This window comes from Chiloscyllium plagiosum, chromosome 13, assembly GCF_004010195.1.
Source record: "Chiloscyllium plagiosum isolate BGI_BamShark_2017 chromosome 13, ASM401019v2, whole genome shotgun sequence".
Lineage (NCBI taxonomy): Eukaryota > Metazoa > Chordata > Chondrichthyes > Orectolobiformes > Hemiscylliidae > Chiloscyllium > Chiloscyllium plagiosum.
Genome location: NC_057722.1, coordinates 57,187,038 through 57,213,910, shown reverse-complemented (window position 1 = coordinate 57,213,910; position 26,873 = coordinate 57,187,038). Strand labels below are relative to the sequence as shown.

The 26,873-nt window shown below is 40.5% G+C and overlaps 1 protein-coding gene across 1 annotated transcript in view; it reads right to left on the bottom strand.

The window, feature by feature from the left end:
* LOC122556083 (multiple epidermal growth factor-like domains protein 6) overlaps positions 1 to 26,873 on the bottom strand; it is a 297,520-nt gene that overhangs the window by 65,713 nt on the left and 204,934 nt on the right. The window contains exons 6-11 of the mRNA XM_043702517.1: positions 18,707 to 18,829; positions 13,587 to 13,712; positions 8,595 to 8,717; positions 3,099 to 3,221; positions 2,026 to 2,163; positions 1,151 to 1,273 (exon numbers count right to left, since the gene is read on the bottom strand). Coding sequence (XP_043558452.1) covers positions 1,151 to 1,273; positions 2,026 to 2,163; positions 3,099 to 3,221; positions 8,595 to 8,717; positions 13,587 to 13,712; positions 18,707 to 18,829 — 756 coding nt within the window. The remainder of the gene's footprint in view (positions 1 to 1,150; positions 1,274 to 2,025; positions 2,164 to 3,098; positions 3,222 to 8,594; positions 8,718 to 13,586; positions 13,713 to 18,706; positions 18,830 to 26,873) is intronic.

The following is a 26,873-nucleotide window of genomic DNA, read 5'->3' as shown; positions in this document are numbered from 1 at the left end:
GGGAAGACAAGCAACTAACTGTTCCGAGGCCTGGGCCTCTGTAACTCTTAACATTTTTACTATAAACAAAAGGCTGGTAGTAAGCCCAATGTGGCTTCAACTTCCAAACCCTTGCATTGGCAGAGTGGCATCTTCTGATCAGAGCATGTGCATCACGAGGGTGATTAACAAATACTCGAAATGGTGCGGCATTTATAGTCATTTTGACTGCACAATCTGTGAGAGATGGCCAACTGTAAGAAGGTAATGGAGGTGGCGATGCGGGTGAGAAGGCTTCACAAACAGTGAAGTGCTGTTGTCCGACCTTGAAATAGAAATTACTGGCCCAGGCTAATCCCAAATGGAGCAGTTGCTTCTTTTGCTCGCAAATGACATTGCCTTTACATTTACATGTGTGTTCCTTGAGCCATCTAGAAGTCACATTGATATGATTCAGAGCCCCCTAAAAAAGTTTGAAATCTGAATAACTTAAACTGTGTGAAATGAGCAACTAGGTATAAACTGGTTTAGTTCTTACCAGTGTTCCAAATCTGTGCAAGGAGCTGATACAGGTCCTTCTGCTATAACGCACATTTTGTTAACACAAATTCGCTGTAACGCGATTGACAAACTGGGGACACTATTTCTACAGCTCGATCTTTTAAAACGTTTGATTGGTGTAACACGATTACATTGCCAACACTAATGCAGGGTTGCACAAGAATGCAACCATCGCATTACAGAAGAACTACTTGTACCTATCATGTAGCGAATTTATCAATCACAGAAATGACCACAAAATGGATAAAATGAAAGTGCCAGGTAACTATGAATGTAACAATGATATTTGGAGATTGCTACACAAATTTCAGTTTCTCCATCCTGGTAAGGCATTCGGGATTCTGTAAAGTAAATTTGCAGTGAAAGAAGTCTTAATTAGGCATTCACGCAATAGTTAGTGTTGTCTTTGGAATTTCCCTTCTTCCTCTTAAAGCATCCTGCTCATTTCATGCATGTCTTACGCAATACAACATCTCTGCATAATACAGATAGCCTGATCCCACACGGGTACTGTGGGATATTCCCTGTAAAATGCAATTCCAAGGTGCACAAAATACAAGTTGAATGCAGTACAAAGCACTTTTCAATTTTCCTTTCACCCTCACTATACCATCACAGCTGCATCCATCCATGTTCAGCCTGTATCCCGCTCGACAGCTGCATTCATAGCCTCCAGGATTATTATTACAGTCTTGTGAACAGCACGCCGTGTCAGTCTCACACTCATTAGAATCTGTAAGGAATAGAAATATTCGGAACTGTCAATGCCATAGCAACCTGAAATCAGTCTTCAGCAAGGCACGAGATACATCAACTCAATCATCAAACCTAGATAAGATTCATATGGGTTAATTCTACCATTAGATTTATTAATCAGACAATGTTGGGATCACTATCATGGTATCAGAAAACAGTGCTATCATGTTGTATTATGACTGCATCATGACTCATAGAAATCGCAGACGTACAAGTACAAAAGCCATTTGATTCAATCAATAACCCTTCTGTAAACAAATATTCAAATTAAAAACATTCCAGGACAAGGAGACGTTAGCATAAATGTCAAGGTGGGAATTAATTAGGATGCACTTTCTGACTCAAATGGAGATGAATAGATGGAATGACCTATCGGTTCTCCAAACTAGCAATCTTAGTCTTGGCTCTACCCTTGCACTACTTCCAGGACTCTGTTGACCTCAGAGCCAGAATGAAAAGTAACAGAAAACTGTACAGCCTGACCAGAGTACTGTTCTAATCTTGAAACTGGAATGACTCTGCAGCATTCTCTAAGTTATATCAAAGCAAACTTTCATAAATGGCTGACTGATAAGGTTCACTCAATATAATGTTACACTTTTAATTTTACTCTGTTACACTGCTCTTTAATTGAGCTTTAGTTGTGTTAAAATTAGTAATTGAAAATCTAACTACAGGATATATTCATAATGCCTGGGTTTGACTTGAGATGTTTGGATATTGCCATACCAAGGCATGTGCGCCCATCGGAGTCCAGTAGGTATCCCTGATTACAAGAGCAGGAGGGCCCATTGGATGTGTGCTTGCAGAGATGAGTACAGCCTCCATTGTTCCTCTCACAGCTGTTCACGATCTCCATTTCAATACCTATCAAGCAAAAGATAAACTAAACATCAACCACTCAGAATCATGGTCTCAAAAGTCAAAGAGGGTTCCATTGTAATTCTGACAGAGCCCTGGGTGGAGATGTGGTCACAACAGGTATCTGGCACTTCTATGAGTTTCTGATCTGAATTGCAAGAGCTGAAACGTATATCTGCCCTAACAGTACAAATAATGGGCAGGATCCACAGTCAGAGATAGAGATTTCCTAAGCTGGGAGTTCACATATTCTACATCAACAGTCAGATCTTGGGAGTTATGTGATAATCAGTATGCCGTCTGAGATGAGACAAACAACATTCAGAAGATAATTCCTGGGTTCCAGATTCGACAAATAGCCTGAACATCCCAAGAAATAAAGGCAAAAATTTGAGCAAGTGAAATGGGATCAACTCTTTAGTTCAGGAGCTGATTTTGACATTCAGAAGTATTCAGTGGCTGCAATTTCAGCAGCGATAATAAAAATGGATAAAGCTAAAAATACTCAGCTGGCTTGGCAGCATCTATGGAAAAAACAAAGTTAACTTTGGTCGCATTTCATCAGACAGGCTGAATATTTCCAGCATTTCCTATTTTTATTTCAGATTTCCAATATCTCCATTCTACTTTTGTTCATTCTTACAGTGACGATATTTCAAATATACTTCAGTGGCTATGATAACGTAAGAGATGCTAAACAAATGGATATTCTTCATTTTCTTTACCTGTCTGCTGTGCTACCTGACGTATGTAGTTGATCTTGATTTTTTTTGAGAGAGAAAAACATTAAAACTCTGAATCATGCTGTGAGTTATGGTTTAAAACTTCACTACCAATTACCATCACTGTTGTTAATGGCATGGAGAAAATGACCTTGACAAGATATCTAACCTGGTGAACACCTTGTTGATTAAATATGTCAGCTTGATGATAGTACTTACGGTAACACTGCTTCCCGTCAGCACCAAGCTCAAATCCAGGGTTACAGACACAGCTGAATGATCCCAGAATATTGACACATTGATGAGCACACATTGCAATTCCTGTGGTACATTCATTAATGTCTACAAAGAAAAGGTGGCCATTAACTGAGAAAACAGTAAATCACTCATCAAGCAGAACAATAAAGTCCTTCACAGTTAGCAACAGGGAGAGAGAGAGAGCAACAGGAAAATGATACACTGGTGATGATTAAACAGCCTTTCAGGTCATTGCATATACCACAACTCCATTCCACATGTGGTGTTGGCATACTAAATAATCACTTTATCTTTTCCAACTAAAAATATTTACAATAGCGCTGGTTGATACTCACAACCCTCCAATGACCCCAATCACAGAACATCATGTACAATGACTCTTGTGCTGTGTCCACTGCACAGCTGCCTCCTGGTAGAAGCAATGTTTACTCAATGAGGTAGGTGTTAAGGACACTAAACACACTTGAAATCTGAGATGGTCACGTTCCAGGAAAGGATAAAATAATAATGTGGTGATGTGCAATGGGATGGAGTTTAAACTCCTGCTGAAATGGACCAGTGGGGATTGAGTAGGACATTAAAAATTTGTAACAGACAGCGATTTATGGCATTAGTGTAGGAGTTCTTCTGAAATAACAGTATGCCCATTGTTTATTAGGAACCCACTCACTCCAAATAGTTCACTGGGCCAGTAACCTCTAACTCTATGTTTGAGGACAGCAGGCATGCTGACACAGGGATTTCGAATAAATACTGCTATTTATTGGGTTTAATTGGGTGCTTGAGTCCTTCCTGGTGCTTGCATATTCTGCCATTAGAACCAATACCAAGCAAAATGTTGCTGGATTTTCTAAAATCAATCACTGTGAAAAAGACGCATCTCAAAATAACCTCTTCCCAGCAGACGATATAACGAAACTGAAAAATTTACAATGGAGGTATTGCCAATTGTAGAAACATTTGATGTGATTTATTGTTTTCACATGTAACGAAATACAGTGAGAGATATTATTTTACACGCTAACCAGGCAAACCGTACCTTACCTAAGTCCTTCAGGGTAATACAGCAGAATATAATGTTACAGCTGCAGAGAAGGTGCAGAGAAAGATCAACTCCAGAATATGAGAGGTTCATTCATAAGTCTGACAACAGCAGGAAATAAGCTGTCCCTGAATCCTTTGGTATGCATTTTTAAACGTTTGTATCTTCTATAGAAGAGGGTAGAAGACAGTATACAAAAATGAAGTTACTGGAAAAGCTCAGCAGATCTAGTAGCATTTGTGAAGAAAAATCAGAGTTAACATTTCAGATCCTGTGACCCTTCCTCAGAAGACAATGTAACTGGGGTGGGAGGAGTCTTTGATTATGTTGCAAACATGCAATCAGAGTAGTTAACTCGAGCACAACTCAACAAATTTCTGATGAGCTGGATGCATACTGGAAGCTGTCTGGATTCTTGTAGAGGTCTATTCCAAGTGAGCTGTATTCCATGACACTACAGTGCAGCTTGTTACTACACAGAAGTATTCAACAAATATTTCCCAAAACTATATTCAATCCAATGCTCTTGTAGTGCAGTGGTAATGTCCCTATCTCTGGGCCAGGAGACTTGGGTTCAAGTGCCACCTGCTCCAGAGTTGTATAATAATGTGCCTGAACAAGTTGATGAGAAAATATCTGCACTTTATCCTGAAGGTTCTGTAAATGTATTGTACAGTCTGGTTAGCTCAGGGTGGTTATAGCTAATAATATCAAGGTCATGGGTTCAATCACCACGTTGCTGTCTTAAAATTGAATTCTTGTCCCACTTGTGGTAAAATGGTGATGTCCCTACCCTTTTAAGTCCCACCTGCTCCAGAGGTGGGTAATGACATCTCTGAACAGGTTAATTAGAAAAATACGTTTAAAAAAAAAATTAAACGACTTCAGAGCATCCTCTGGACACTCTTTGGATTGAAATGTCTGTTCTAGTCTGCCACAGTCTTGTGACCTCTACCATGTGGCATTCACCCAGTGGGCAGACATCTTAAGCTTCACTTCAATAAAGTCCTAATGTTAAGAGTGTGTGCAACACAAACGTGGTGTCAGAAAATGTATTGAGGTGAGTGGAGAGCTGAAACAAAAAGTACAACTGCAGAACTGTGAGCTGCCACTGAAAATGAAAAATTGTACATCACAGAAGACGTCACTTAAAAGAAAATGGCTGCAGCCTTTCCCGACCAGCTCCTGTTAAAATTACTGGGAATATGATCAAAACTGGGAATTTTTCCATAGTGTAGCAGTTTTTCCCTACAAGCTTTTGTTCAAATTTCTGGGAGTAGGAATGACAACTGGGAATGTTTTCATAGTGTAGTTACTCAATGGCTACGGACTTGTTGAGCAAATCAGAACAAGTATGAGTCACTGCACTTTTATCATTGTTGGGAAGAAACTGTTTTGAAATATATTCCAATCTAAATCACTCCAAAGAGCAGAAAAAACACAGGTGAAATTTAAAAATTTTTAAAGGCAAGTTTTGAGCAAAGGAAATGTTACAAATGAATGGTATTTGAGTATTACCAGGTAACAATATGAAAAGGAGTCCATTAGTCAATGCATAATTTCATTAACATAGCTTGCAGACACAATTAAGGAGTGAGCTAATTTGGGACAGGATTGTATGACAGATAAGGGATCCAACAGTGAAAGCATGTCTATTAAGAGAAGGCAAACTTATGTTGAGGAGAGCAATTGACTTATGCAGAAGAGATGAGGTTGTAAAGTATGGAGCTGGAGGATATTCATGCAGAATAGACCAGGCCTTGCATTGTGCTGACAGACACTTCAGGCACACAGGACTGGATAATCACAGACAAATGGCAGGATGCCAGAACTGCAAAAGACATCATGCAAAAGAGAAGGAGGCATGTCCAGCATGGAGTAACCGGTGTTTGCACTTCAAAAACTGAATCACTTTTGCGTAAACTGCATGTCTAAAAAGAAGCACCACAACCACAAACAGATGGTCACTGGACAAGCAGTACTGAAGATTCTGATGAAGACAACATGCATGCTCAATCAGATCAATAGGTGAGACATGGTTTGTGACTGTTGAATGAGGACTGCAAAAGAAGGGCATCAGGCCCATGTAAAACTGTTGTGTCATGCAACATAGTGGTCTTGCCAGAAGTGGCTCAACGTGGCAATCCAAAAATGAAGCTCTTGAAAGTAAAGGCTAAATACCTGAGCCAAGAGGACAGTTTACTCAGTAAGCCCAAAGCAAAAACACAAATAAAGATCTGGGGTTCAGAGCAAATGCTACTCATCACAGGCAAAGCAACTCTAAAAGTGAATTGTAGGGTATCACTGCACACAAAACCATTGGCCATGAAATGCATCCTAGATGAGTAAAAAAATGTATTCTTAGGGTTACTATGTTTTCCTGGAGATTATCATCATGAAGGGGATGACCAATTCAGCATCTGCTGAGCGAAATTCTAGCTACCCAAAGGCCTAGAAAATGAGGGAGTAAACAAGAAAGTGACAACTCCTGTAAAATGAATTAGCAGCATGGCAGCAGTGAAATAATCTGAAAAGCTGAGACTATATAATAACCTAATAAGTCTAAATAAAGCCCTGTAGATACCTCACTATCCCATGACAACCATTGATGGAATTTTACCACAACTTGCAAAGGCAAAAGTTTTCATCACCCTCTGTGAGAAGGATGGTTACTGGCAAGTAAAGCTGCATGAGCACAGAAGCTTTCTAACTACATTCTGTGCCCCTTTGGGAGATACTTATGGCTACCCATGTTGTTTACCCTTTCCACTGATCCAGAACAACAGAATACAAATATCATGAGATAGTTAGCGATCTTGCTGAAGTGAAAGCTATAATGGATGATCTGTTAATTGATGAATGTACAGCCATAATGAAAGAAGCTGTTGCTGACCACAATTACAATTTACCATGACTGCTCGACAGAGCTTATAATGTGAGCCTGACACTCAACAAGAAAATAATAATTTAAAGATGCTCAAAGCCAAGTACATGTGCCACGCACTGAAAGGTTGAGAGCTCTAACAAAAATACAGCTACTAGAGTGTGAACAATTATGACAACTCACAGCCAAGAACATACAATGCTATTGGGAACATGAAGTAGCAGCATTCACTCAAAAACAAGCAAGTAGTGATGGCAACAGCAGTGTTGAATTGCTCCACTGTAATTGATGAATTTCCCCTTCAGTATGACATGACTTGAACCAACCCTAATGCAGCAAAGCCATCCAATTGCATTCAGCAGCATTTGGCAAACTAATACAACCGAAGGCAAACAAATCACCAAAACCTGATGGCTAGCATTTAAGAAAAGTGGCTGCAGAGAGAGTGTGGAGATCTTAGTGGAGACATTTTGAAGTTGCAAATCATGCATCTGCATACCAATCCACAGCTTAGAGTGAACACTGGTCATGCGATCTCCAACATGTGGCACATGACCTGGAGACAGACATCTTGTGCTTCATTTCATAAAGTCCTTATATTGAACATCTGTTGTAATGTGCACTCAAAACAAACACCATTTCCCAATTCGAGATGATGTAAACCCTCTTCAAAGAATCTATCTTTCAAGTTGAATTAGTCAAGTAAACTGAGTAGTTTCACTTATCGAACAGGAAGTAAAGTTTTTAACTCTCTGTTATCAATTGAGGCAATGAATAAGTGCAAAGAATTCTGTGGGATGCATTTCCAAATAACAGTGTACTACGAAAGGAAACAGTATTGCTGATTTGTGGAGTCAGCAGTGTTTGGCCATTTTGAAAAACACCCTTTCATTGCACCAGGCTAAACTCAAGAATCAATGGCCAATTTATATCATTAGCTGTCCAATGTATGTTTGGACCAACTCCCTGTCATTCCACTTTTAACTGTTTTCTAGCTGTATCATCATCCAGAATTTCACTTAAACCTAATAAAAATGTTCAGGTGTGTGAGGACACAGAAGTATTTCTGGCGCAGCAACCATTAACACATCTAAATATTGAGGGAGTACAATAATGAGCGATGCACTGAATTCAGTTAACACAGTAGTGCAAGCACAATGGGCTAAAATAAAGAATACAAGTGGCAGTTTAAACTTTTTTGTGTCATTTTGTGAATCAGAAAATGATAAGGAAAGATTTTGTTTTGCACTGAGAATGTTTCACTTGCCCATATACAGGGTGGTGTTGGTTATTACTGGAAAAATGGAAGTTCCCATTTAAACAGCAAGATAATGATTTGAAATCCTCATCATTTTAGTTGTCAAAATGTTAATTCATAACTATTTCAATGAAAGATAGCTGGTATTAGTCTTTGGTGACCTCAACGTGGAAACAAAGAATATGACTGGATTGAACACATGAGGGGGAGCTGGGATATACACAGGCTGCTGTTTGAATCAATCACACTCAAGAAATCAAGTAATTTCCTCACCTTCACAGCTTTTTCCATTCGACATTAGCTGATATCCAGGATTACATTCACATTGTGCAATTCCAGCTTCACTATGGCACGTGTGACCACACCCACCATTCCTCTCACTGCAAGGATCTTTCACTGATGAGAACAAACCAGACATAAATAAACTCAGAGCACTTCACTTGGTGTGCTGTAGTGCAACTCTTTGTTAACAGACAGTGCGTACACTGGAGAGTCCACATCCGTGCACACTAAAGCATTCTCCTTAATTTTACCATAAGGCTACCTGCTGTAGATTACAATGCAATGTTTTTTTTCTATTTTTGGAAAGGGCTATAATGTTAATTCAGCACAGTTTCTTTTAAATTTTTGATTGAATTACAGTTCTGTCAACTTTGTTTTTCTCACCAGCCATTTTGAAAATAATATGTTTTCAGCATGTGGGTAACACCAGCAAAGCTAGTATTTATTGCTTATTAGTAACAATTCTGAGAAGAAGGCATTGGATCTTTATCTTTGACCACCGTAGCCCTTATGGTAATCTTTCTTCCAAGATTGCACTGTATAGGGAATTTACAAACTGACCATTAGCATTGAAGAGAAAGTGAGGACTGCAGATTAGATTTTTTTGATTAGATTAGATTACATTACAGTGTGGAAACAGGCCCTTCGGCCCAACAAGTCCACACCGACCCACCGAAGCGCAACCCACCCATTCCCCTACATTTACCCCTTTATCTAACACTGCGGGCAATTTAGCATGGCCAATTCACCTGACCTGCACATCTTTGGACTGTGGGAGGAAACCCGCGCAGAAATGGGGAGAATGTGCAAACTCCACACAGTCAGTCAATGCTGGAGATCAGAGGTGAAAATGTGTTGCTGGAAAAGTGCAGCAGGTCAGGCAGCATCCAAGGAACAGGAGAATCGACGTTTCGGGCATAAGCCCTTCTTCAGGAATCCTGAAGGAAGTAACTTCACTGACCCATAACTTGTCCACAATGTTTGAGGCATAAGTCAGAACTGTCAGGCTGAATGTTGTCCAGATCTTATTGTATATGGGCATAGTTTGTTTCAATAGTTGAGAAGCATTGAACATTATGCAGTTATCAGTATCTATCATCAGCTTTAAAAATCACACAACACCGGGTTATAGTCCAACAGGTTTAATTGGAAGCACACTAGCTTTCGGAGCGACGCTCCTTCATCAGGTGATTCATCAGGTGAGCATCGCTCCAAAAGCTGTGTGCTTCCAATTAAACCTGTTGGACTATAACCTGGTGTTGTGTGATTTTTAACTTTGTACACCCCAGTCCAACACCGACATCTCCAAATCATATCATCAGCTTTGACTTTCTGATGAAGGGATGGTCATTATGAAGCCGCTGATGATGGTTGGGCCAAGGACACTCCCATGAAGAATTCCAGCAGAGATGTCCTGATATTGAGATGAGTGGACAACAAGCTTCCTTCATACTACTCATGACTCTAACCACTGGAGCACTTTCGTTCCAATTCCAACTGACTTTCTTTTTTTCCCTCAGGCTCTTTGATACCACAATTGGCCAAGTGCTAATTTGATGTCAAGAGTAGGCTCTCTCATCTGTGTTGCAGACAGACCTGCAGGAGTGTAGTTCTGTTAAATAAAGCAGAACTCCAGTCTTATACTCCAGTAATGTTAAAGATGCCTGGAAATCCCAGACCATACTCTATAAGTGACTGTGCTCCTAGATCACTTCTTAGGGCTTTGGTGTAAATGTGAGATGAAAACCTGAAAAATATACAAGTCTGTCAGGCATCTGCTCCAATCTGGCAAGTTCAAAGTTTAACTAGAACAGCAAAGGCTGCTTAGTGTGCAATATGATCAGGAAAGTTGGCTGTCTTTAACATATACTAAATGCTTAATTGGAGAGAGATTTCAATGTGCTTTCCAATTTAAAAATTGCTCCTGGGAGAGCTGAAAATCACTTTTGAAAGTAAGGTGAGGACACAGTGGCAATTGAGAATGCTCAATCAAACTCATAGGAATGCTGCAATTAATACTCAATACTCTTATGTACTACTGGCAAAGATTTGTTCACATTAGAGTCGAGAATCATATAACATAGAAGAGCCCTTCTGCCCATCGAGTCTGCAATCTACTGAGAGTTTACTCACTAATTTGTAGGTTTTCTGGGTCATTTCAGGATAGGTAGTGTGTTGGATGCTGTGGTTTGGACCTCAAATAGATTAGATTCTATTAAAGCAGCAATAAAGAAGATGGAGGGACCTGGAGAGCAGCAAAGGGATGCAGTTCACAAGAGATTAGATTACATTGGATTACAGTGTGGAAACAGGCCCTTCGGCCCAACAAGTCCACACCGAACCGCCGAAGCGTAACCCACCCATACCCCTACATTTACCCCTTACCTAACACGACGGACAATTTAGCATGGCCAATTCACCTAACCTGCACATCTTTGGACTGTGGGAGGAAACCGGAGGAAACCCACGCAGACACGGGAAGAACGTGCAAACTCCACACAGTCAGTTGCCTGAGGCGGGAATTGAACCCGGGTCTCTGGCGCTGTGAGGCAGCAGTGCTAACCACTGTGCCAACGTGCCGCCCACCAACTCACAACACAGATGTTACTCAGAACACAGAGTCTTACAGGCAGAAGATGAGTTTGCTTGACCTATCTGATCAGCAGAGTTTTGGAGGCTTCATATTGTCACATAGTTACTCATGGGTATTTGCAGCCTTTTAGATGACGACTTGCTGCCTGGTGGACCTTGAGCCTATGGCTTTACCAGCTGCTGCCAAAGGTACCATTGCCTTCAACTGTTTCCGCCTCTGGATTCTTCCAAAGTTCCTTCACAGGCCCGTTCATGATCTCACAATTGGCAGCTCAAGGCACCTGATTGGTGGGTCAATTGCACCTAACATGAGCTTTGCCTGTGATGATGCCAGGAGAAAGTGAGGACTGCAGATGCTGGAGATCAGAGTCGAGAGTGTGGTGCTGGAAAAACACAGCCTGTCAGGCAGCATCTGAGGAGCAGGAGAATCAACGTTTCGGGCATGAACCTTTCGTCAGGAATGATGATGCCAGTCAAAATGAGCAGTAATTAAAGTTCGGCTGCTGTTCCAAAGGTGAGAACATACTGTGGTTGACCACGCATATAATGCAATCCAGCTTCCACAGATCATCTAGAAATATTAATGAATGACCAGGACTTACACTCTATCAATATGAGCTGGTGTACAACTATATAATGATAATTCGAAAGAAGTCCACACAATTGAAAGCTGGCTTGTGACCACCAGAAGTGTGGCTGAACAAGCCACTGCAGGTTGATGATGTATTTCAGACAAATCTGGAGGTACCATTGACAAAAACTAGTCAGGGTGCATTGACTGGTCACGGGGCACTGCGGTTTGCATAACATAGTGCAGCAAGAGAAATTTGGAAAGTTAGAAGGAGCATGCTACAGAGTCAAGATCTGAGAATTCGGAGGAGGAGCAAGTCATGAGAGCCATGCACCACCAGCCACTGGTGTCAATTCCTTGGATGCCTTTATAATTCTAGGCTCACTTAAGTTTTATTAGTGAACTGACATCAGAAGAACATATTATAACTTCTCTTCCCTCCCACACATTGCACTGACACAAAGACCCCCTCACAACAACCATCCACCAAAGATAGACAGAGTTTTAATCAGTGAGGGAATCAAGGGTTATGGGGAAAAGGCATGGAAGTGGACTTGAGCAATATAAGGTCAGCCATGATCTCGATACATGGTGAAACACATTTAATGATCTGAACAGCCTACTTCTGCACTTATATCTTATGGTCTTGGGCACAGCACTCATTTGTCCTGTCAGTTCATCATCCTTTACTTCAAACAAGTTCAGATGGTAACACGCCACCCAGCAACGAAGAATGGGCATTATGGGAAATGGCTCAAAAAAAGCAAAATGTGAGTGACTGATAAACATTTCTCATTCACCCAAGAGCAGCTATAAAGCTTTCTTCTTTTGTGTTTCCAGTTGGTACATCGTCCAATTCCAAGAAATTCAGCAAAGGTAGAGACCTACTGCTCAGACCCACATCTCTGCTCTGAATGCCATGATGCACTTAGCCAACATCCTCTTGGAATTTGAGTCTATGAGGGCTCTACTGTAGACCACAACCCCTGCACCTATGTAGAAGTACACTCAACTATCAAGAAAGAGACAATAAAATGACTGATGCTGATTTGGTCCTGAGAGTGTAGTGGATGAGAAGTGAGAATGTTTGAGTGGAATTCACACAGTTCCGAGTGCCCATTAGTCATTGTCCTACTTATGGGTAAGTTGCAATTCAATGCCCTGCTCAACAACACTTTGGAGCTGAAGAACTGTGAGGCTAAGACAAGTTATCAAGTTTATCCATCAAACTTATCAAGTTTAAAATGTCAGATGTGATGGTATCCAGAGTCTGCACAGTCATATTCAAGGTCTGCATGAACTCAAGCATTTGCTGTTCCACAGAGTTGGCCACTCTATCCATGCACAATGACACTCTTATCCATATTATTGATGGCCCTGAGGGTATAACCTCTATGATGCACAGACGCTGTGAATCGAGTTGTCACTCTTCAAACTTCTTTAGGTTTGGATTAAACAGATCAATCAGTTATTCTTCCATTCAGCCCAAGGGGGATTAATAATTGTGAGAAACTGAATTTTAAAAAACTCATTAATTGCTAAACAGAGTTAGGCTCGGTTAGTACAATAAACACGGATATAGTATGCCATTTGCTAAGCATTAAAACTTTTAACAGAAATAATTTTATAATGTTCAAAGGTTCAGAAAAGGACAAAAGCTCCCTTTCCTCACAGCCTCCACCTTGAAATTTGATAACATTGTAGAATTCCGGCACTCCTTCACAAACCCCACTAATTTTACGTACTACAATTGTCCCTGCTTTGTACTATAAGTGCTCAGTAATGAAAGAGTGTTTGGTAGTGTAAAACGCGTAGCTTACATTCACAGTGCTTTCCATCTCTCATCAGCTGGTAGTTCGGTTGACAAAGGCATTGGTAATGGTTTTCACTGATCTGCACACACTCATGCTCACAGCCACCATTGTTCATCGAACAGGAGTTGACAGCTGATTTCAAAATAGAAGACACAAATTAAGATTTAGAATCCTGTTCTTTTGTAATCACATTAGTACCACTTTCCTCTGGTCCCTATTGATGATTAGTGGAGAGCAGCTGTAGATGATTCGATCATTAATGATTTAACTCCTCATATATTCATGCTCAGGTCATTTATAATACACAGCCAAACTCCAGCCATAAGTCCCACCATTTGCAGAGTCTATAGACCAGAAATAAGAAAAATCAGCTACTACTGTGTGTGGTCAGGACCTTCTAATTGTTATCTGAACATTGCAGCCAAGAGGATTGCGATTCTCCTGGGCTCAAAGGAACGACCCAGGAACCACTTTTCTGGCCACTCCAAGTGTGTTCTCAAACAGGAAGTGATATGAGAAGATCAGCAATGTCCCTTCAAAATGAACTGTCATGATCTACACTTACTACAAATAGAAGCTATCAGCACAAATTCCATTTCATGACACAAGGGAAGGCAGAGATTCAGTATCAGAGATCAGTACCTTTCCCCTGTGCATGCATTCTTCAAATATATGCATTTCAGAATGCAAGAGTTAGGAAAATCAGTCCTATCGACTCCCCCACCCCAAAACTCTGAGACCATGCAAATGACAGATGAACGTTTTTTAAAGAAACCAATTAAAATAATTAAGAATACAGAATCAGGATGTAGGACACCTCAATTTAAGATATAAAGAGGTCAAAGTATAAGTACCACATAGAAGATGAGTACTGAAAGTCATTGGAACTGTCTGTATAATTAATGCTCCCAATTCAATGCAGACAACAGTGATCCTACTAATCACAGCATCTCCTAACCTCTAAGTTCATCTGAATGTTATTCATCTTTCCGAAGACTTTAACATTCACTCAAAGTGGTCACGCTAAGGTGCGATTAAGCAGAAACAGCATCAAATAACAACGGTTTAACTTTAATGCCAGCGTTGCCTTTAATAAGTCTGTGACCTTTTAGCTTCAAAGTGCTGCTTGTTTAATGATGTGGAAAATATCCAGGATTTTTTTTCTCCCTGAGGTAAAGTTCCTTTTTCGTTCACTCCCCAATTCGCTTCAAAAGAGCAAAGTTGGTAAATGTTTTGCAGCAAACACATTTCCAGCCTGCTGTGTAAGAGAATGGGATGGCTTCACTGCATCTTGCAGCTGCCATTCAAATTAACACTTATCCATCAAAATCTGAGATAGAGATCAAAGCATTGGCAATTTAGCGCAAAAAAACACAAAAAAGGGGGCTGAAAGGCAAGGAAAACAGGACTGCTCAGTTATGGTTTACAGCCTTGAGGTTGGAATGTCTAAACCTCATGTCCTGTATAGGCTCAGTGAGGATTATTAAAAATTCCCAAGGCAGTGGTGATTGAGCTTGACTATGGCATACAATGTCGCTTAGGTTTTCCAACCTGAGTGCTAATGGCATCCTATTAAAAATGAATGTGCTGCTTTTGATGGCATGGTATAAAACATTACAACTGTCACATCATTATTTAAAAAAAACAATTGGCATGTTATGGCCTTGCAAAACTCAACCAAAACATTTGATGCCTGTATGGAAATAGTACACACAAAGAGTATAATGCAATTGTGTAAAACATTTGCCAAGGAACTCTGCTTGGAATTTCTACCTTTACAAGTTTGATAGCTGCCTGTACTGTCAGGATATAGACAGAACATTATTATGTTGCCTTCCTGATTAAACTGTCCAAAATGTAACATGCTGTGACCAAGCAGCATGTTACAAAACACTGATGGTGTGTAAATTGGGACTATCCAATAAGAGATGGAGAAAGATTAGGGTAGTCTGGAGTGGAATAAAGACGGTTTGAAATTCAAAAGAGTGAATTTACCAGGTGGCTAAAGATACTTTCTTACTTTTACCTGAGGCATTCAGGAAAAGGAATAAAAATTGTGTTACAAAGTAAAAGGAGTCACTAGTATTGAAAGAGGTTCGCAGTAATAAGAGATCACTCAGCTGACAGTGTATAATAAAAAAAATTGCTGTGCTTGACAGTGGTAATTAGTGAATACGTTCCTACAGAAATGGATTGAAGGATAGCCTCATTCATTTATATCCTTGACCATTTTGCACTTATCTGTCGAAGTGGTTTAATCATGTTATCCTCTGACCTTTTTCAAAAGCATCTCTTTTGTACATCTCCCAATACCTTTTGTATCTGTAGACTGCAAAAAGCAACAAGTTTTATTTTTATTTTTACCTTGTTATTCTGTGATGGAAGCACTCCTTTACCTATCAGCTCTTCTCCTTACCCTGACCTCATACACCAACTGATGAAGCTAACCTCTATCAATGCAGTTCAGAGCCAATAGAGGCAAAACAATCCAGGTGTTCAGTTCACAATGCAGAGCAGTGGCAGTTTAGCATGATGTGAAAGCGTACCATCCAAGTTCAAATAGCACATCCAAATAACAGAGGGCTCCCAATTTACAAATGTCCAATTTACGAATGCAATCTTATACAGTGACATAATTTGAAAGACTTGATGTATGAAATTTCCTGTACTGATGAATGGCTCCGTTATGCTGTCCTGCACTGGGTTCCAACTTGCTGACAAATCGACTTGCAAACAGACTCCAGTTTGGAATCCTTTCCCAATCCAGGAATGCCTGCACACTCAGCTGAGAAAACAGCTTGGTATTTCTGCAACTACATCTACAGCACAATGCGCCAGGCAGCTCTGCGATGCAGAACCTAGTTTTTACATTTTGCCATATTGTGTATTTAAATACATAGATTTGATTACTGAAGAGGAAGGAATGACAGAAGGGCAAATCAACTAAAGACGCTCTATATACCTTCCCAAAAATTAAAATCATTCTTCCATTATCTCTTCATGACCTTCTCCAGTCCCACAACCCTTTGAGAGCTCTATACGTATCTATTTCTGATGTATAATGTCAACAGCCTTGGTTCAATTTTAATTCAGACTGAGATTCACATGGGGCCTATCTCCTCACCCTTCTATTCTGGCATGTATTCATGGTTTGGTGAATAATCACCACACACCTTCCCTTGGGTAGAGAACTCAAGAGGGAGAACATATACAGTGTTGTCCATTAGGTACCAGCTCAATGGTAATCCAATGGCACACCACAAATAAATAAAGAAATAAAGGCAAAATCAAAACTGAAGAATAAGAACTACATTAAGTATATAGCCAGCTAAGAACAGGATGGCCAAGGGGTAATTTTAAAAATGAATACTTTTAAAAAAGTTTTAAACTACAATATATAAGAATTAATAAATAGTAAATAATTCCACAGAGAGATAAATAACCAATAAAGGGATACAAATACTGCTACTACAGGATATGCATCATTAACAGCAAAAAATGGCATAAAAACTGTAGAGCTACTAAACAATTATCAAGAAATAGACTAGACAAGACTATAAATTGTGATGATACTGTGACTTTAAGAGGTGTATTTTGTCCCTTTTTTAATGAGGAAAGGTTGAGACACAGGCAATGAGCCATCTGCTCAAAGCTATTAATAAACAGCTTGTTAGCTTTTGGCATTTCTTAAAAAATTGGAACGACAGAAATAACCTGAATGGATGTGATCAATCTCCCACAGAGCCAGGAATTTTAGTTTTAGCTTTCTGCAGTTGCTGGGGTCTTGAAGCTGAATGTGGAAGCTTTTATTCCTCTCTCTGTTACAGTTAAAACCTGGGATTCTCCTGCTGCTTCTAGAATTGCACATGAGACAATCTATTCTGGCCTTTGCCAAGGGTGTGTTTATGTGATGTTACTATGTTGGAATTGCTAATTTGTGGTAAATAATATATGTTAAACATTTTGAAAGAGTTAAAATTAAGTCAATTCTTCTGTTATATTTTATTTTGTTGATATTTTAACTGTAGTGTAAAAATAAAATGTGTTTTGCTTTAAGTTGATAGTTTGACCAATCAGATTGCATCTGGAACACAACGTCCTACACTTAGCTTTAAAATAAGAAAAAGTTCAGGTCTAGACTACCTTCTTAACATATTTTGAGGGGTTTGGTCTGGTTCATAACAAGAAGATCAAAAAACCTGTACAGACGTTCCAGATAAAAATGGGTAGTGGACTGATGATCAATAAGGTGACCTAACTCAGGACAGGAACAAAATCTCTAGGTCTGGATGGATTGTATCCAAATATATTAAAATAATTTAAAGTAACAGAGCTACCACTATGGTTGCACAAACAATTGTTGAGAAAGGCAATAATGCCAAGAACTGGCTGTCAGCTAATTTGATTTCAATATACAAAAAGAGAGATAGAAAAACTCCAGCTTCGCTATCTCAATGAAGCATTCTCTGATTAAATGTGGCATGGCTTAGATATATGCTTGTAAAGTGCCCTTCATATCACATTTTGCCTCATGAGCAATCTGAATACGAAATATTGAATATATCAAAATGTATGGTGGCTTAGTGGTTAGCACTGTTGCCTCACAGTGCCAGGGACCCAAGTTCGAATCCAGCCTTAAGCTACTGTCTGTGTGGAGTTTGCACATTCTGCGTGGGTTTCCTCCGGGTGCTCCGGTTTCCTCCCACAATCCAAAAGATATGCAGGTCAGGTGAACTGGCCATGCTAAATTGCCCATAGTGTTAGGTGCATTAGTCAGGGGGAAATGAATCTGAAAGAGTTAGTCTTCAGAGGGTCGGTGTGGACTTGTTGGCTTGTTTCCACACTGTAGGGAATCTAATCTGATCCACTCTGAATAGACCTCATTTATTAAATTTTAAATCATTTCTTCTTACAAGGAGAGTCAAAGTGAAAGCAGAAGCGAAAACATTTTTTTGAACTGCACTTTCTCAAGATAGTAATGCATAGCAAAAAGGTCATCAAATTCAATGGGCTCTGAAACTTCATGAATAGAGGGAGGAATATTCAATGTGATTGCTCAGATTTATAGAAAACGGGTCAGCAGGTCACATAATACATGCTTACCATACTTGTGTGTGTAAACTTACTGATGCATGTGCGACCATCTGCATGGATCTTGTACCCATGCTCGCATTCGCAGTAAAAGGACCCATGGGTATTGACACAACTTTGTTGGCAGCCTCCATTGACCACAGAGCATTCATCAATGTCTGCACAGCAATAGAGAAGTAAACATTCAGGCTTGGGTGAAACAGAGCATAATAATATTGAGAGAAAAGAACACTGGTATATTAAATGTAAAACACACCATTGAATAATTAATCGGTAACCATTCCTGATGATACATCAGCAGTCTGTGCCAAGAATACTAAAACGTTTCCTGCAAAATTGAGATGCTGTGGCTGATCCGAGAAGGGAAACATTGGATGAATAGTAGCTGTACTCACATTGTCCTTGGCATCACCAAGCTGCTACCCAGAGCTCTTGGAAGAATTCAACAGCTTTCCCCACTGTCAGGGAATGATGTAGCCCACAGTAGGATCTAAAGTAAAACATTCCTTCAAGCCGTGTTGGGCCAATTTAAATATGGCATTCCAATGTGCAGTCATCCCTATTTAAAGTGTCCTCATCATACTAGATACACAATACAAAGACAAGAGTCAGGAATGAATAGCATAAGAAATATATAATGGACGGAAGATACCATGAAGGGTGGTGCCTATATTGTGGAGGTGATCGAGTACTTGAGAAGAACTGACTTGCATTAAAGAATTGAGGAGCTTTCTGCATCTAATACAGTCTTGCTTCAATGTAGGAGATACAATCACAGAATCATAGAGATGTACAGCACAGAAACAGACCTTTCCGTCCAATTCATCCATGCCCCACCAGGTATCCTAATTAAATCTAGTCCCATTTGCCAACGATTGGTCCATATCTAATCCTTTCCTATTCATGTAATCATGCAGATGCCTTTTAAATTTTGTAATTGTACCAGCCTTCACCACTTTCACTGGCAGCTCATTCCTCTGCACACCACTCTCAGCATGGAAAAGTTGTCCCTTTGGTCCATTTTATATTGTTTCCCTCTCACCTTAAATCTATGCTCTCTAGTTTTGGACTCTCCGACCTGGGAAAAAGACCTTGGCTATTCAGCCTATCCATGCCTCTCATGTTTTTATAAATCTCTATAAGGTCGCCCCTCAGCCTTAGATGCTCCAGAGAAAACAGCCTCTCCCTAAAGCACAAACCCTGCACCCCGCCAACATCCTTGTAAATCTTTTCTGCACCTTTCAAGTTTTACAACATCTTTCCTTCCACAGGGAGATGGGAATTGAATGGAGTATTCCAAAAGTGGCCAAGCAAATGTCCTGTACAACCACAACATGACATCTTAACTCCTATCCTGTGAATAACGGGCATCACATCCAAAGTTGGATACTGCACAGATTATTACGGTTAGGCACATGTGAAAGCAGTTTGAGCATGCACCATGTTGTCAGAGAATTTATTCTATATTTTGGGCTTATAGATACACAATTCTACGGCATCATAGTAAAAAGAGTGATGGCTACTTCCAGTTGACATTGTCATAAAATAGAGCTAACAGCAAAAATCTGGATTAAAAAAATGTTTTGCTGGGAAAACTGAAATTTCACACTGATGCAACTTTTGTATTGTAGCTCACTTGAGCGAGGAAATAAATAATAAATTCAGTAACAACTCAAGTTGTGAACAACTAAATCTATTTGACAGCTGCAGAGTCAATGCCAAAATGCAAAGGAAAAGCAATTCCAGCCAGAAATAGCAGGGAGCTCAAAGTATCAAACCCTGGAAGCTGCTGACTCCAGTCAATAGTTAGATTGAGAGTGCAGGGACAGAAGCTCCAAATAAAAAGTCCCGAAGAGCTTTCTATTCAGCTTTATACAAACAGAAGGGAAAAGGAAACTATCTTTATGAAAGTAAAGCCTGGAGGTCAAGAAAAGATTTGGTGTTTTTTGTGCTCAGAAAAACAAATAAAATGATGCAACACATTGACTTAAATAGTAGACGACTGAGTGAAGTCTACTCTGTCTGCCCAACTCTTTCTCACACCCACAGCAATGTCATCTTTACCTTCCCAAAGTCTCTGAGATATTTATGAGGATGTTTGCCACTGTGTGCATTTGTTATTGTTACTGTGCAGTTTCCTCCTCCCACATTCTCCCATCCTCCAGCAAAAGCACTGACACACACCAGTGCAAATTGACAGGAACTGTCCGTTTGAAACATACTTTACATGAATGGTAATTTTACAGTTTGAAACATGGGTATTAGCCAAAACAGGTCAGGCCATCTAAATCTGATCCTGTGCGTGGTTTCTATTGGGAATCATTAGACAGTGAGGTGAAGCAGAAACTTGGATGATTTATTCCCTTATTAGCTCAGGGCACTGAGAATACATGTAGCATCCCTGACATCAGTTTAGCAATAATTCATGAATTCCAAATGGCTCCTAAATTGATAAAACATTACAGTACAGAAAAAGCTCACATGGGGAATCAACTATTCTGTGGCAGCCTTTCCCAATGGTGTAATCAGATCAGAGGTTGCAACAATTTCACAAAGTGACAAAAGCAAAAGCAGCCTTTCAACTTTCTGCAGAGACTATTTTTATTCATTTTGCTGTGGAGAAACAAAACTGTTGCTATGCCAAGGTCAGAATTCAGCTTCCTTTCTCCCAAGTGCAGAGATTTTGTGAATAAGTGCATTAGGGAGATTATAACAGTGAGTCACAAAGGAACTACTTCACAAATGGATAAATCTTCATCATGTTAAAGGAGATTTATTAAAATGATGAAGGGATAACTAAGCAACAAATCTCTTTGTCTCTTCTAATTCGAAATCCACCTGAGAGCCTTCAGGACTGACTCTCCACTGATGTACCGAAGGGTTGCTGCAATGTTAAAGGTGCCATGCTGTGACTAAGACATTAAACAGAGACCTCAATGGCTCCTCAGGTAGTCTTGAAAAATGTTGGAACAGTACTTTGAAGAATAGCAAGGCAGTTTGCTGGGAAGTCAGGAAGTGGGTTATTTGCTGCAAGAATCCTAGCCTCTGATCAGCTGCTGTGGTCACAGTACTTATATGGCTAGTCCAATTCAGTCTCTGTACACCCCACGATGTGAATAATGGGAGATTCAGTGATGGTAACATCATTGAATGTCAAGGGGCAATGGCTAGATTCTCTTTTATTAAAGATGGTCATTGCCTGGCACTTGTCGGCTGAAGCCTGGATACTGTCCTCAGCAAGAAGTAGCTGCTTGAGGATTAGGAGAAGCAGGCCTCTCCAGGGCTTATGTGGAATCAACCACAGTCCAAAAGTAGAGCTTCAGATGTGGAAAGACAACTAAAGGTCTATAGTGGGGAGAGGGTGAAGGGTCCCTGGAAAATGGGACCCTAAGGTTTCCTATGGCTGCCCATATGTAAACTATAACTGTCTAGGCCACTTCTAGCCCTGGGATGATTAACCTGAGGAAAAACATCACAGTTGTACTGTTCAGGCCTCAGGCTCATATTGCACACAGGCCTTGATGACATCTTCAGCACCCAATCTGCAAACTCAAAGAAGAACAGTTCTTTACCACCTGCATTGTAAAATTACAGCTGATGGGATTGGGGAGGGAAATCAATAGCTCAATTCCTCTGGCCCAGTTCAAGCAACATCATGCCCAGTTTCCAAATTGGGTAGGGGGAGAATTTGTAAAATTCCCTCTTAATAATGCTCTTTGCACATACCCAATGTGAGACTTTCAAACAAAGAAATAAACCTGTAATAATTTAATAGGTGGCGTTGTTTTTTGCGTACCAGTCAAAGCCAGCTGCTCCACAGCTAGATGTGTGCTTTCCCCGCCTTTTTCAGCAAGAAGCCCCATCTAACAGAGCTGCTGGCTTGTATAGGTCTTAGAATCATCATTACAGGGCACAGTGGTCACTAAAGGTCTATGAGCAGACCCTGTATTTTCAGTCCCTCAGCCAGGATGGTAGTCAGTTGGGGTCTTGTAGTGGCAATGAGAGGGGAGCACCATGGTAGAGATGGGTTTGGGCAAGGGTGAAAGTGCTCAGATGTAATACAGAAAGAGCACTTGTGAAGCTGAAGGCAGATCTTGGCAGAAGGGGGCACCTAATATAGAAAGTGGGCCAGGGAGAGGGGCATCTCCCATTCCAAATTGCTCACGGCCCAAGCAAGATGATGTGCGGAGTAGCCACCCACCACCCCTCTGCACCACTACCTTATTTCCCCAAATACCTTCCCCCTGCCCCCAGCTTGTCCTTGAGCTCCTCCTGATGACTGGAAATTTGATTCCAGAGGGACTCTGCTCCTAAGGGCTATTAATCAACCTCAATTAGTGCAAGGGAAAACCACCCGGTGCCTCATCCACAATTCCGTGTAAACTGAAAGCAAGTTGCAGTTGGTAGGAGGGTAATTTAATACACATCTCCCACCCCTACCTGCAATCTCACCAGGAGGAAGCATAAAATTCGGCTGCTAGAATATAAAGCTAGTTTCAATAGTAACTCTATATTTTCTCTATACATTCACAAACATGACAATTCCAGATCATTGTTCAAGCCCATGTGGTTCATTATTGCCCTGAAAGGAATGAAATGTTATCCTTATAGAGTGTGAACTGTAGGGTGGCTCTAGATTCAAAGCAATGTAGTCAACTCTTCATTGCTCTGTGAAATGCTCTCATAAATCTCCCAGTTCTATTAAAATACTACACAAAGACTGAATAAGAACAAAACAAGACAATCTTCACAGCATTGATCAAGGCATTGGGTATGATCAAGGATCACCCTTTCCTTTTGACCCTTTAAAGCCCTCTTCACTAATGTCTGGGACTGGTTCCAACATAGGATGAGCTGTCAAACAATAGAATGGCTCAAAGTTAAAGCACAACAAATGCTAGAAATGTCCAGCCGGTCAGGCAGAGAAAGAGAGATAAATGGACCCTGCCAGGTTTCAGCAACAGGGAGTCATGTAAAGTAGGTCAGTGCCCAGCCCACTCCCTGTAATACAGGGTGGGCAGAGGCCAAGGACTGGCAATTCATCCACCAAATGTAAGTCAATAACGAAGGGTCAACTGAGCTCATTAAAAGTTCTACTGACCCCGATAATCCACTGCGCACATCACATTATGGCTGGTGGGTGTTGTGTCAGGCATTCAGGACCCTGGGATGACTATGTAATGACGTCATGCAGCTGCAAAATGGAATGTAAATAGAGCAGCATTGGCAGAGTTAGAAGACACTAAACATTGCACTCTCTGGAAGCACACCAACAGACAGCAACCATCTACATGTATAGGAACACAGAGATGACAGATCAGTCATTAACTCATGTCTCAGCTTGGTATTCCTATAATTTCTATGTAGAGGTGTACTCAGTAGTGATGTTTAATAGTTCTACTTGAAGTCTAAGGTTTAAGACAGTTGTAACTTTGCATTCTCCTCGATCAAGCTGTCTCAAACATAAACTCAAAGCATGGCATCAAACCACACAAAAAATGTGTGGACAGTTGTATGGGTGTGGGCTTACTTTTTAAAAATGTCTACATGAAGGGGAGGGGGCTGTGGAGTAGTGGTAATTTCACTAGAATAGTAACCCAGATTCAATGCTCTGGAGACAGGAGTTCAAATTCAACAGTGACAAATAGTGAAATTTCAATTGGAAAAAAATTAGTCTATCAGCAACAATTTAAAGAAGGAAAAAACAACAGACCAGGGAGGGCGCTTGTGAGCTGCAGTGATTGTGTCTCTATTTCTGAAGCAGAAGGCCTGTGTTCAAGGTCCCACCTGCTCCAGAGGTCTTTAATAACATCTCTGAACAGGTCAAAGCAGACTTGGGGGGGAGTGGGTGAAGGGGGTCTGTAGAAATGTCTGTCCTGGGCTGGGATGAGTGTATGTACATCTCAAGTAGGAGCTCTACTTTGGTGTTCAACAATAAATGATGTTCTTTTCCAGTCAGGTTCCCTAAGTATTACACCAATGACTTCCATCCTTATCTGCCGGACAAAATCTGGGTTTCAAATTCAGTCTCCCCCATCCTTGTGCTCTACTGTTTCTCTCACTGTGATACACTGGCCCTAGCCTTCTCAGGCCACTCAAATACCTCATTGGCTCTCTTCATGCAGTACTGGCAGTGCCTTCTACTGAACTTTGCTGACAGTGATGGAACTGCCAGCAGTTAGATTCGCCAGCAGATTCACCAACTCCCAAATGAGTTAACCACCGTTAACCAATTTAGCCTGGCCACAGCATATCATAGCTGTAAGTCAGCCTTGCGAAGAGCAAGTAGGCTTCCAGCTCCCCCAGTAAATTTCTGCCCAAGTGGCCCTGAGTCAAAATCTTGGAATTGCTCAGAAATGGCACATGGCATGCTGCGGTTCAAGAAGGCAGCTCATTAGCACTTTCTCAAGGACAATTAACGGTAGACAAAAACTGTTGGCTAGTCAGCACTACTCTCATTCCAGGAATGAATGGAATAAAAGGCCTCCTGATGTGAATCCCACATTCACAGTTAATGACATTTCATTTTGTTGATAGATATAACTGCGGTAAACTTGTTTGTAATTTCCTTTTTTATACAACTTGCAATTCAAAACTAGGTCATATTACAAAAGCATTGATTGAAAAAAATTACATGACATTTCAGTTTTCTGGCTTTCCTTGTCTGAACCTGTGACTTGGATCTTCCCCAGCAGGTTGGCAATAATATGTGCTGTTTCTTTCCTAAATTATGAATTTCATATCCACACTCCTTTAAAGTCTTATTCCTGATGTTTGTGGATCAAAATACCTGGCACCAAATGTTTTGAAAATCAATATTAAATATAGGCCAGTTGGAAATAATTTGGCTCCTTAGGGAAGATGTTGCTGAACGATCTGCATGTAACAGCTAAACCAGAATACTCAATGACTGTTTAAGAGTGTATTCACCAAGTAAATCTGATTGAGCCAAACCTGAAACTGACACTCATGCTCCCTCCATACTCTCAGGACCAGTCAAACACATCCTGAAGCTCAGATGTCAGCTATTTATGAGAGCCTCATGCGACAAACAATGTATGGAATGAAATTGCTGGTGCAGGGGCAAGCTGAAAATTAGAGACTTTTTTTTTGCCTAGGGTTGTGTATAATTTATGAATAATGCTGCAGCTGTAATGATAAATCAGTCCCATAACAGCAGAGCATTTACACAGATCAAATGATACAAGAGCGTAACCCTGTATTGCCTGTACGCATTCACAAGTATAAATCAGTTCCACATGTGTCTGTCAGGAAGCCACCTATGGGTAGGATTTTTTTGGATGGCAGAATTTCTTACTATGCCACATGAAATAACTGCACAGAAGCTGGTATCCTTTCTTTACATGTATACAGTACATGGACTCTGACCAGCCAGCTCACAGCCAGTCCCGAGAAAGAGGAGAGTCCTTACATCTCCTGTTTACTTTTTTTTGACACTCCTGTTTGTTTTTCTTTCCTTTTTTTTCATTGCGTCCACACTACCGCCTAACTGTGATAAGTGCTTATTTTTCCCCAGCACCTATGTTGCGTGAGTGCAGGTGTGAGACACAGTGAAACATCTCCTGTTTATATCTGTCAGCCAGAGATTCCCGATTGGGACAGGTTAACAACCCCAATCAAGGATCTCATAGTCAATGAGATCCACCTGGCTCTCGGTCCAATCACTACACCAAATGAAGAGTCAGCGGGGAACATGTCCACTTCAATACCATCTGCCCAATAGCAATTTGGCCTTGTGGGAGCAGACATTAATTTGGGCTTAATTTGACCACAGATAGTCTCTCTCAACAGATGCTGCCAGACCTGCTGACTTTCTCCAGCACTTTGTTTATTTTATTACAGTCGTCATCAAGATCAGCTGATTAAGATAGAATGTTCTTGATACAAGAGAGACCTGCCATTCTTCGGATTCAGACTTCTGAAGGTAGGAAATAGTTTTAAAGCAAGTTTTACTTTTTTCAACATTCCATCTATAGATTCATGTCCCCACACAGAGTCTTAGAGTCATAGAAGTATACAGTACAGAAACAGGCCCTTTGGCCCAACTCGTCCATGCCAACCAGCTTTCCTAAAGTGAACTAGTTCCATTTGCCTGTGTTTGGCCATATCCCTCTAAATCTTTCCTATCCATGTATCTGTCCAAATGTCTTGTTACATGTTGCAATTGAACTCACCTCTATC